General features: G+C 46.6%; 1 protein-coding gene across 4 annotated transcripts in view; it reads right to left on the minus strand.

Moving 5' to 3' along the window:
• Window positions 1-4,512: 4,512 nt before the first annotated feature.
• The window catches only part of ABTB2 (ankyrin repeat and BTB domain containing 2), a 146,656-nt gene continuing 138,834 nt past the window's right edge, over window positions 4,513-12,334 (minus strand). For all 4 annotated transcript variants that reach the window (XM_074918464.1, XM_074918461.1, XM_074918463.1 and 1 more), the window contains 4 exons: window positions 11,834-11,924; window positions 10,028-10,096; window positions 9,109-9,222; window positions 4,513-7,192 (listed from right to left, as the gene is read on the minus strand). In XM_074918464.1, coding sequence (XP_074774565.1) covers window positions 6,995-7,192; window positions 9,109-9,222; window positions 10,028-10,096; window positions 11,834-11,924 — 472 coding nt within the window. In that variant the 3' untranslated portion in view covers window positions 4,513-6,994. The remainder of the gene's footprint in view (window positions 7,193-9,108; window positions 9,223-10,027; window positions 10,097-11,833; window positions 11,925-12,334) is intronic.

The raw sequence follows: 12,334 nt of genomic DNA on the forward strand, positions 1-12,334 counted from the left end.
GTCTCTTGAACCAAGGAACAAGCGCCAGGACAAGAGGGAATGGCCTCAAGCTGCCCAGGGCAGGGTCAGGCTGGCTCTGAGGAAGGATTTCTGTGCAGAAGGGGCTGTTGGGCGTTGGAATGGGCTGCCCAGGGCAGGGGGGGAGTCCCCATCCCTGGAGGGGTTGAAGAGTCGGGTTGACCCAGTGCTGAGGGATCTGGGGGAGTTGGGAACGGTCAGTGTGAGGTTCGTGGTTGGACTGGAGGAGCTTCAAGGGCTTTTCCAACCCAGATGATTCTGGGATTCTCTGGGCCTGGAGGCTGTTCTCTGGCCCAGGGGCTCTGCAGCATCAAACCCACATTTCCCAGGGGTACCTGTAGGACTGTGTTTCTCCAGTGTCATGCTTAGCTCAATGCAGAGGTCTCTTGAGTTGGTCACATTTGTTTGAGGGATGGTTATTGTAGTAAAAGGGTTTTTTTATGGATTGTCCCAAGCTGGTCACATCCTTTAACCATTTGAAAAAGGGGCAACATCTGTGCTTGAAGTGGTGGTCAGGTAAGGAACTGGTATTGGATGGCTGCTGACTGAATATTGTTGGCTTGCCCACTTCATATGCCCTGCTTGGCAGGACTCAGCTGTAGTTTAACAGGCTGCGAGTCAAAGCTTTAAACACTTTTCGAGTTCTTTTAAAGTGTGTGGAAACTGTGCTAATAAAGCAGCAGTAATTATTTTAGATTCTCTAACCTATGCAGATTGCTGGATTTGTTCACCCAGGTTGGTAGCGTTTTACTTGCCCTGGATCTTAGTGTCTAATAGGTGACAGTATCAGAAGGCTTTTTTTTATTGCACATTACTTACTGTGCTAAGAAAATGCTTTTTGAACTTCCTTAAAATGTAAAAGTGGTGCAAATTACAATGCGTGTCTCGGGACGACTGTTAAACTCTAGTTCTAAGAATAGGCTCAAAACTAAGGTTTAAGAGAAGTTTTATTACAGAACACCCAGGTGCTGTTAGGGCTCAGAAGTAGGTTTCTGATTTTTTTTTTTTTTTTTTTTAAGGGCTGAGCTAAGGATCAAATGGCCAAAAAGTTCCAAAAAATTAATATTTGTATGAAAAATGTGTCAAAGTTTCTGTTTATTTTTAAGGCCCTGCTAAATATCTGTGAAACGGTGGGTGAGTTTGACTGTCCTCTGCTTCCGCGGTGCCAAAGCTGTGGCCTGCACGTGGCTGTGATGAAGCTGTTACTGTGGAGGCCTGTAATCAGACCAAGTTTTCTGCTCATTTCAGGAAATAAACTCTCATGCTAGTAGGCAGCAATCATAAAAAACTTTGATGCCTGACTTCCTGGCACAGTTTTGGGGAAAGTATCGGAAGCATTCACGATGACAGGCTACGTAGGAGCTGGTCTATGAAAATATCTACAGTCGAGCAAGATTTCTTGTAAATTGTCTTTAAATCAAGGTGGAAGATAGTAGGCAAAATTTAATGCGATTCTTCAAGCAGATTATTTTATTATTTAGCTGAGATCTAGAGCTGCATTGGCTGCTTTCTGTAGGCTGTAGTAATTCTTGCTTTGTTGTCTCTGAACTGGGTGTGATGTAGTTATTGTAAAAGACTTGGAGGGTTTGATCTACGTGTGTGCCCCCTGTTTCTAAGTGGGAGTTGTATTTAAGGAGAATTTTGCTGTTTCTATAGAAAATGTGTGTATTCAGTCAAACCGTTCTTTTTCAGGTTTTCCGTGTACTTTTTATGATTCCTGGCAGCTTTCTGGATTCCTCTGCTTGTCTATTGCTCTTTGAACAGCAAAGTGGAAAAAAGCCCTCAGATACTAAAATAAGTGAGAGATGTGGATCTTTTTTTTTTTTTTTTCTAACGAGTCTAGTCAAACCACATTTTCCTCTGTCTGTGCTTTCCATCAGTCAAGCTGGGTTAAAATTGCAGCTAGAGTAAGGGCTAGCTGAATGCAATCCAACACCAGTTAGGTTGCATGTTTTTCTGTAGCCAGAAGTGCACTAAAATGCCATGTGACATTGGAGCTGAGAGCGAGTTCTGTATCTTTGAGTTTTAGGATTGGGTTGGTTTGGTTGCTTTTGAGTTTTTCCCTCTGACTAGAGCAGGTTTCTGGTTTTTCTAGACCTGGATCCCCTGCAGATGGGGCTGTGAATGCTTGAGGGAGCCTTGCGTCCTGCTAATTGCATTGCAGGCATTTAACTACAGGCAAAGCCTGCTCAGCTGTCCCTGCCCCCTCCTTTCCTGGTCAGGGGACGGGTCTGCGCATAACCCACTAACCCACACGCATTAGTGTCTTGGGCCCAGTTTTAAACCTGCAAGGTCAGTTTATGGCCTTTTTTCAGCGTTCCCTGGGTCTGTCACATTGTTCACTCTCTCCTCCTCTCGTGTGCCCAAGTGAGCTCGTTTGCATGCAGTGATGGACGACTGTGGCTAATTGGAGGGGAATGGGAAAGCCACGTCTAGCTGAGCTGCTCTCTGCAGGTGGTGGGTAGATGTGACCTAGTTGTCAGTGGAATCATCCAGCTTGCTTGGAGACCCGTGAGCTATTTTGACAGCTGGAGTGAGCTGACCTCTGCGAGGTATCTGGGAGGAAGTAAAACCAGTGAAGCTGAGGATGGTCCCTGCTGCTGTGAGCTGGCTGGGCTTGCAGGAGGGCTCTTGCCTCCCGCAGCTCTGTGAGGGAGAAGTGAGCTGGCTGGAAGGCAAAACTTGGCGTGCTGGATACGGGCAAGGAGAAGGGGCAGGAGGAAGTTATGTCTTTTCTATTTGGCCATCATGATATTCCCTTGGGAGGGTTTTTTTTTGCTTCCACAGATGAATTTTTGTTTGACAGTGTCACTGCTTCTTCCCTATGTAGTCTCTGAATCACGAGCCTGTCTCAGTAAGGGCCCTAAGACTACTACACCTCGTGGCGTGTGTTTTCTACCGACTGCTTTCTGTTAGCAGCCACGGCAGGTGAAGGGGCACAAGGAGCCTGCTGCAGCTGGACACGGGCATGGGAGCGCTGGCTGAAACCCTGTGCTTGGTGTAGGAAGCCACTGGCCCCTTGTGAGCTTAGAGTGCCCGAGCCGTTGGGAACTGGCCTGCTCATTTTTCTAGCTACAGACAGTAAACAGGCAGCACTGAACTGACTCCAGCTCTGGGGCTGGGTGTTGCTGGTAGTGAGGCCTTTTGCCTTGCTGTGCTGTGATTTTTCATCATATGGTAGAAACCTTTTTTTCCTGCCCCTCTCTTACTTGGGCAAACAGTGCAAAGTGCTATATTCCGTTTTCTTTGCTGTAGCTTAATGGATCCCTTACACTCAAAATTTGCCCTTTGGGGAGGCAAATCTAGCGTGTGAGTCCTCTGCCACAGGCGGTGGCGACAGCAGCTTGCAGGCCCTGCTCCTCAAGGGAATCACCACTCCTCCTTTTTCCCTCCTGTGTCTCCTTGGCTGTCTCAGCTATGGCAGGTGCAGGAAGCCATGTCTGGTCGCTTGGGCAGCATTTGGTGAGGGCAAAGGGCCAGTTAGTAGTGGAGCTACATTAGCCGGTGCTTGCCTGCTGTGCAAGGGCTTATTATAAAGCAAAAAAGGTTTTATTTTAGTCATCAGGCCTGTTCAGGCGGATGTGTGAGCTCTATTTATTTCTTCTGCCCCCTGAAATGATACAATTACAGCCAGAAAAGTTTTGTGCTTCCCCAAAGCTGGGCAAACTCTGTTACATTACTTTCTAGGAGGCCAAGGGCAGTGCTGTACAAAGTAGAGGTGGTATGCAACTAGTTTCATAAGAAATTGCTATTTACTACTTCTTAGAGTAAAAGTGCTCCAAAGGGAATCTCGCGTGTTTGTATTCCGTGACTCTTGAGAGCAAGTCGGTGTTTGTATTGGTGGGTTTCCAAGAGTGCCGGTGGAACAGCACAACACAAGAGAAAGCACCCCTCATGCATCGCTCCCAGCAGACTTTTCTCAGATGATGTAAATCAAATGCTAAGAAATGCTTGTGAAGGTAATTTATTATAGAACTGGATTTCAAGTCTTGCTACACCACAGAGATACTCTGCACAGTTCCCTTTGTTCAGATGTGTGGTGGGAAATTCAACAAAAGGAGCAATTACGAAGAGTCTCAGCAGCCCAGTGCAGGTTCTGGCTGTATTAATGGTTTCCTCTGAAATGTCCTTAGTGACCTAAGAAAGTATTTGAGTCCTGTAGAGGTAGCACCAAATTCAGAGTTACAGCTCAGCCGTTATCCCCAAACTTGGTAGAGGTCTGTAAGATTTATGAGGTAAACTTTGGGGAGAGAAAGGGAAGACATTTCTGGGTCAAATTCTTGCTCTGACAGCGGAATTAAACCTGCATCCTTCTCGCCTCATAGATTAAAAAATGTCCTTGCTCCCTGTAGGGCTGCAGGCCTGGCTTTGTGCGGCTGTTGGGGCGTTCTCAATGCTCTTAGCTCTGACACAAACCCTGCTACTGCCACGGGGAGGCACCAGCCACTGCCCAGCCAGAGCCATTGTGGCCTCTGGAGGTCTGAGGTGGCTACAAAAGGGAGCATTACCTGCTTTTTCACATCTTCTTTGTTAGATTTGGAAGTGAATCAGATGTTTAACTTCTGAGGACTGCTTGAATACCTCCAGGTTAATAGTTGTTTTAACTCTCACTGTTTCTTCTGCTGCAGAGAAGGATCTTAGAATTAGGATTTTTCTTAGACACTACCATCTGGCTGCTTTTCGATGGAAAGCAGGTAAACTTACTGCAGCTAGGGACAATTCAGGTTAAACTTACCACTTCAAAAATGTTTGAGCCTAGGAAGGGGAAGTTAATGCCTCTTTATCCCTTGTCTTAAAGCATAGCATTAGCTATATATACCAAAACAAATTTAAGATGCTAAAGCTGCAACTGCCTTTTCCACAGAAGTGTCTTTAAATACAGTTTTTGTTGTTAGAAGAGCAGAATAAACAACAGCAGCTGTGTATTTTAAAATTACGTTGTTAATAAAATCCTGGTACATTTACATAAATGACAACATTAATGTACAATTAACAAAGCATTGTAATATTACAGCAACAAAAGAGGACCTACATATTTGTACAGATAGCTGGAGCAGCTACTTGAAAATACTTTCCAAGATAAAGCCTTTTGTGGTATTTTTCAGGCAGACCAGTGATAATTTTGAAACACCTGTATGGCTTTCTGACAATAAATAGGGTTACTGAAGCTGGTGATAGTCAGAAGTGGGTGTGTACTTAAAGCACAAATTGGAAGGTGCCCTGACCAACTTTCCTGTCAGTACTGAGCTGAGACTGATCATTCTCGTCCTCGCGTGCAGTCTGCCTCCTGTGGAAATCCTTCAGGGACGAGGCAATGTCAAACTTTGATGGAGCTGTTGGGAGATGCTGGAGTTTGTTCTCCTTCCCTTGACCTACCTCAACCATGTCTGTGTTGTGCTTTGGAGCTTGGGCCCAGCTGAGCCGCCTCCTTCCAGTGTGTTTAGTTACAATATTAATTGTTGCATTTCTAAGAAGCAGTAGTTCTCCACTGAAAACTTGGCTTTCTCATCTCCTTCACCCACCTATAACAAATAAAAGTGTCTTAGCAAATGATTTTGGTGGGTGCTAAGAGAGATCACTGTGGGAACACCTGAAGGTCTCTCCTTAAAGCTACTGGTAAGAGCAAGGTCTGTGTTTTTACACAAGTAACTGCTTTCCTAAGGTTGGGATTATTTAAAATCAAAAAACACACACAAAAACATTGCTTCAGACTCAAAACTCTAGATTGAACTATCTCCATTTCATTCTCCTAAGTCAGCCAGCTCGAAGGCAGCCTCAAATGAGTCCTTTTGGGCCAGAAACAGTTGGCTGTGAACAAAGCAAAGAAAGTGAATCTTGGGCATTTGAGTTGAGGCATCTTGTTCAAGTGCTGCTGCCTAAATGTTAGACTGCAGCCTACCTCTAGGAGCCTGTCAGGTGCACGCTGGGCCCAGTCCCCCCTGAGGTAGTGTAGCTGTGGAAACATCATTCCATGGCTGAGGCTGTGGAGGTGGAGACTAGAGGTGAGAGCTTCTCACCCCAACTAGCTCCCGAGAGAGAACAAACCATCAAGCTGTATGTTCCTCAGGGTCTCAGGGAGACTTTTATTGCTCTTTATGTTACTGGACAGTTTTTCAGCACAGTGCTAGCTCCTACTACACCTGAGTCTGTTAGAAAACAATTTATGGTGTCAGGTTTCACAGATAATGTTCAGAAACAGGTTTTTAAGGTGAAAGTGATAGATTTCACTATCAGGCCTTAATAGTGAAAGGGTAGACAGTCTTTCTTTCTTCTCTCCTCAAAACGGATTAACAACTAGCACAGTGTATTAAAAAAATACAAAAAAGCCACTACTCCCCTCCCTGCCCCAGCTTGGTTTCTCATACTAGGTTTAAAGAGTGAGTAATTTCAGAGTTAGTATTAGTTTCTACTCAGCTTTGAACATCTACAAAATATCTCTCTCTCAAGGTGCAAGCAGTTTCGGGGAAAATTTATGTCAGAGTCTCTTGCCAGGTGTAGCCACTGGTATTTATTACTAGAGTGAAGTAGTTTGTGGACACCAGCCTTTGTGTTCAGACAGGTGACTCGCTGAGTGGGCAGTGGTCCAGAGGGTTAGAAAACTCCTGTGCAGCCTTTTTACAAGTAAAACATCTAATGCGTATGAACTAGGTGGCCATTATGGGGTGTAGACAGACACTTAAGACTACAATTAGGTGTTGGGTTTCCTCACTTCTCTACAGCCCTGCAGTGTGCTTGTTTAAATGGCAGCATTGATCTTCTCTTCAGTTGAGGCTCTTCACTTGCATCCTCAGTTCTTGTTTGCGCTGTGACAGTAGTAGCACAGAGAAGCCAGCTCCCCCTGGCCGTGGTCGAGGCCCAGCACCCTGGCCTGGGGAACAGCTGCTGTGGGGGTCTTTCAGCAAGATCCCAAAGGCGACCAGGAAAGCCAGAGCTTTGCCGTTTGAACCGGGGCTCCTGCCACTGCCTCCCTCCTGCCTCACACCCTGGAGGTGACATACACGGAGTGCAGGCGGCCGGCCAGGGCTGTCTGCAGGTCTCGCAGAGGGTCCAGGCCTTGCACTTTGCTGTTCCGGCTGTAGATCAGCTGTTTGAATGAGTCCTGTTCTAGGAGAGAGCTCATATGCTTGAGGAAGAACCCTTCACAAAATGAGGCTAGTTCAGGTGCGTTGTGAATCTGCAGAAGAGAGGAAGATCAGTTAGGCTTTTCTGTATGTTACAGACCTATGGGCTTTTGCCAAGAAAGGCTGGACCAGACGATCCTTGAGGTCCCTTTCAACCTGGTTGTCTTTGATTCTGTGATGTGCCTGAGCTTCTCCTTTCTAATGCTTTTCCCTTTAATGTTTTCTAAGACAGAAAAAGTAGTAACAGTGGAAGAGCACTGAAGGTAGGACCAGTGATGGCTGATGGTTTTCTTTTGGTGTGAGTTTTGGGCCCCTCACCCCAAAAAGGCCATTGAATGACTCGAGCGTGTCCAGAGAAGGGCAACGGAGCTGGGGCAGGGTCTGGAGCACAGGTCTGCTGGGGAGCGGCTGGGGGAACTGGGGGGGTTTAGTCTGGAGAAGAGGAGGCTGAGGGGAGACCTCCTGGCCCTCTACAGCTCCCTGACAGGAGGGTGCAGAGAGGGGGGATGAGTCTCTTGAACCAAGGAACAAGCGCCAGGCCCAGAGGGAATGGCCTCAAGCTGCCCAGGGCAGGGTCAGGCTGGCTCTGAGGAAGGATTTCTGTGCAGAAGGGGCTGTTGGGCGTTGGAATGGGCTGCCCAGGGCAGGGGGGAGTCCCCATCCCTGGAGGGGTTGAAGAGTCGGGCTGACCCAGCGCTGAGGGATCTGGTGGAGTTGGGAACGGTCAGGGTGAGGTTCATGGTTGGACTGGAGGAGCTTCAAGGGCTTTTCCAACCCTGATGATTCTCTGAGCGGGGAGGCATTCAAGCTTTTTTTTTTTTTTCTTGTCCTGCTGTTGGCAGTGCCACTGGCCTGCCCTCCACTGCTAGAGCAGAGCAGCTGGCTGATGAGGGGGCCAGGGTACCTGTTCAGCTGTGCAGGCAGGGAGCTGGTGTGCTGCAACATAAAACGCTGCACTGCCAGATGGTGTGCACAGCTCGTGGCAAGAATACTGTTCACAGGATGTGAGCCTAACTCCTAGAAAAAGGAGCTGAACATAGGAAAAGAGGGATGTTACACTTCTAAAACAGGTTAGGTGGATTTCTGGCTGTGGTCTGGGTCCCTTTGCTTTAGAACCAGCTCAGTAATAGAACAGTGAAACTCAGCTTCAGTATTAAGAAGCAGTGTGCACATACACACACCCCTGTTTCTGGAAACTTTGTGCAAATAGTAATTTAAAGAAAAATACTAAAGGCCTTTAGGGAATGCTCCCTTCCCCCTCTCTGTTGTGCATACCGTTAAATCTTAGGTCCCAGAAGAAACCAGCCTGAGTTCCATGCAAAAAAACCCAGCCCCATGTGAGAGTCAGGAATGGCAAAGGATTAGTGTGACACCACACAAAGTAAACATCACTGTCAGCCCTTTGTGGAATCTTTCTGCTTGTCCTTAAGTGCTCTGACCCTGGAGACTTTAAGAATGGCAGAGTATTTCTCCATGGTTTAATCAACAGTGTGGATTATTTGCAATACAGGTGACTATCTGTGTCACACAACAGAGGTTATCTGTGTCACAACAGAGGTTAGGCTAGTTCTGGAGCTGTAAAGAACATCATCTGGCAGCAGGAGCACTAGGAAAGGGTTCACCTTCTTAGCAGCTGTACTATGATCGATTGCCCTCGCTGCTCTGAGGATTTGAATCTCTTTGGCTTTGCTGGATGATGTTGCTCCATCAGCCTGCTAAGACCCTTTCCCCTGCTCTGCAGGGATCTCGCATCAATTCCAGACACAATTGCTTTGGACAAGAAAACACAGCAGGGCTGTGCAGGACTTTGCAGGCTGGAACTTGAACACATCTCGCTTGTAGTGGGGGTAGAGTTACCAGCAGAGCAGGTGCCCGCTCTGTGCCTGTTGTGTTTAGTTACCAGAACGTGACTGCAGAAAATAAAAGTCCTGGTTCATTGGGATTCTTAAATAGGTGGTTTGGCACATACCTTTGCGTATTTATAGATGTTAACAGAGTTCTCCATGCTGATGGTCTGGGCACAGAGGATTTCACAGTGTCTCTGGAGGCCGTCCAGTTGAAAGAGGCTGGCAGCAGACAACAGCTATCGGGACAAGAGAGAAGCTATTTGAGATCATGAGCCTTGGAAGGCTTTTAGGGAAGGGAAACGGACAGAACTGGTGATTTCCTCTCCGAAAATTCCCAACTCCCTGTTTTAAGGGCCGAGTCCTCATGAAAGAGCAGAAAGGCCACTCCATGCCTAGCTAAAATGACAGATTGCCCCTCTTAGCGAAGGCTTGCTGCTCCTGCAGGAAGTGCATTTGTGCTACCTTCTGTCAGCATGACATGTGAGCTCTAGACTGCTCAAACCCCCCTTTCCTCTCTTAAAATAAAACGTGTGTAGTCTTTAGCTGCAACCTTTAATTTCACCAGACTACTTGTGACTGAGCAGCATCATTGTAAAAGGGCCTGTTTGTAACAGGGAAATGCTCTTAGCCCAGTCGTTGCAGCACCATCAGCTGCTCTGCAGAAGTTCAGCTTGAAATCGGTTGTTTCTCTGCACTCCCTCGGCGTTTGGCCTGCTGTGGGCACCGGGGCGGCTCCTCAGCTCCCTCCTCCCAGGACAGAGGGGATGTGGTGCAAAGCAGCCTTCCACCCTGCTCAGGGTACCCAAATCACCTTCGCGATTTCCCTCCCTGCCGAGGCACACCCCCGCCATCTTACAGACATAATAAAACATAATTAGTAGGTCTTATTTACAAGCAACTGCGTATTTTGAAACGTTAAGCTCATTTCAAAGTGTTGTGTGTTCCTGGATTGGACACTTGCTGTTAGCTCCTGGACTTTGCCTTTCAAGCTCCATTTATGCCCCAGTGCACTTGGCAAGACTTAGAAGAAAATGCTCTCACCTCTAAGATATCAGTGGTGGGAATTTCCATAGATTCTGTTCCTCCGTAGTATAAATACTGCATCAGCATCTGAAATGGGAAGAAGGCCAGGTGTGAAGCTGTGAGCCCTGCACCCACAGGAGGCTGCGCAGGGCTACGCTCTCCTGAGCAGCCGGGAACAGCCTGGTCTGCTGGCTCTTGCTTCCACTCTTGGCTTTTCTTTCTAGTGTTGCAAATCTGCTGCTTTCTAATACTCTTTTCTTCCTCGGGCCCTGATGAGGATTTTAGGCCAAGGGTGACGGCCTGTCTCTGAGCAACACGAATGTCCTTGTACAAGGGTTCCCTCGATCGGGTTTTGTAAAGCCGCACAGACGGGTCTCAGGCAGAGCTGCCAGCGAGCTGGAGCACTGAACCGGCCGTGCCGTGAGCCACCAGCATCTGTGTCTCAGGGACCCCCCAGCCACTTGCCCGCCCCGCTGTGCTTCTAATCAGCTTCCAGCCCGCCATCCGGGCCAGAGGAAAAGGCCTAATTGTTTGCAGAGAGAGCAAGAGGCAGCTTCTGCTCTTTGATCTACATGTGCGCACCCCCAGCTAAACCGGCCCTGTCTTATCTGTGGGGGGACTGGATCTGCTGGGGGAAAGGGAAGTTGTGCCAGTGTCCTGGGCACTGCGTGAGCAGGTGTGGGCACTGCACGCTCTGCTTACCATTTCTAACAGTAGTGATATCAAAACTAAGCTTCTACTTTTAAAATCGCCTTATTTGTATAATGGAATTAGAGGGGAGCAAAGCTGCTTTCCAGCAGAGCCCTGAGCAGATCTGTGGTGGCTCAGCATTCTCCATGCACCAGGATTGCTGTAGAATGCCATCGTCCCCTTAACTCATCTGATTTTATTTACCATCAAATTGTTTAATTCCGTGAAGTATTTCACTAGTTTAATTCAGCTTTAGAAACCTTTTGATGCAAAAATGTTGTTAAAGAGCTTGTTTCAATATACATTTTTTGTCATGGCCTGAGCTGCAAAATTTGGGTGTCACCTATCCAACACAAAACCCATGTAGCCCCTTTCAGGTAGAATAAAGATGTTCGTAGGGTCAACTTCCTTCCGTCTACATGAGATGACAGTTCTGCTGACCAACAGCTTTCTGGTCTGTTTGCTTATAGAAAAAGGAAAAGCCTCAACCCTGTGGAGAAACAGTTATAGAACCTGTTCAGCACTTCAGCTTTCCCTGTTCTGTCCCTTTCTTCCAAATCTGAAATGCAGATCTGGAAAGCTGGAATAACTGAACTATCACATTTCACTGACTTCTTTGTTTCCTTGGGTGTGTGTTAAATAACCACTTTCCATCATGACTGAACCTCCCTTAGGTTTATTAAATAGGGAAATGTCATAAAAGCAAAGTGCAGTTCTCAATTTTGAGCTGTTCCTGAAAGGGACACCGTTGACTTCTGATCGTTTGATTTGAATCACTATGCAGCCTGGCAGTCTACCTGCTGTGAATAAGTTTATTTTTGCTTAGCACAGTATGGAAGTGGTGTCTTAAAAAGTATGAAACTACTTTCAGTAGAAGATGAGATTCTCCTGCTTTGTGGAGTCATCAGCTGCATAGTAAGAAAACGAGAATATAGGCTGGAGGTTTCTGTTCTAAGGTTGGTCCTAGCTGAAAAGTTTTGAGAAAGATCTAAATACTCCTGAAATACCGGTGTGTTGAAGTGAACTCTATCTCTACTTGTAAATTACCTGTGATAGTAAGCCTTGGCTTAGTCTCAGCTTCCAATTATGTGAGAAGATAAAAAGAATAAAGAAAAGGTAGAGTAAGTTACATACCTTGAAAATATTGTATTTCATATCGCTGATTTCAACAGTCTTGCTGCCATGGCTGTCGTGTTCTGTTTTATTGGTCATCAGCGTCTTAAACCTGAGAACAGTTTTAACAGATTTCTATATTAGTGCTTCACATACTGACAAACAGCCTAAGCAAGGGGAGAATAAAGATCCTTCCTTGTTCCTGTTTGAACAAGGAAGTTGAAAATGGAAACATTTCTTTCAATTTAAAGAGAATTAGCTTAGAACTTCAGGGACAATTTAACCTGTAAATTAGTGGGGTCTGATCCAGTCTTACCCTGTAATAGTTGCAAAACACTGTTACTATGCCAGTAACAGAGAAAGAAACTACTTACTGCAAGTGTACCAGGTCAGGGGTGAGATTTCCAAGAAATCTGGAGCAAGCGTAGCTCCAGCTAGCAAGCTCTGCCAGGGGGAGTGGAAAGGCAGTGCAGGGCTGGGTATGCACCCTCCAACTACTGCACGGGTTTTTAGGGATAATTA

The sequence above is a fragment of the Athene noctua genome, chromosome 14 (genome assembly GCF_965140245.1).
Source record: "Athene noctua chromosome 14, bAthNoc1.hap1.1, whole genome shotgun sequence".
Classification (NCBI taxonomy): Eukaryota; Metazoa; Chordata; class Aves; order Strigiformes; family Strigidae; genus Athene; species Athene noctua.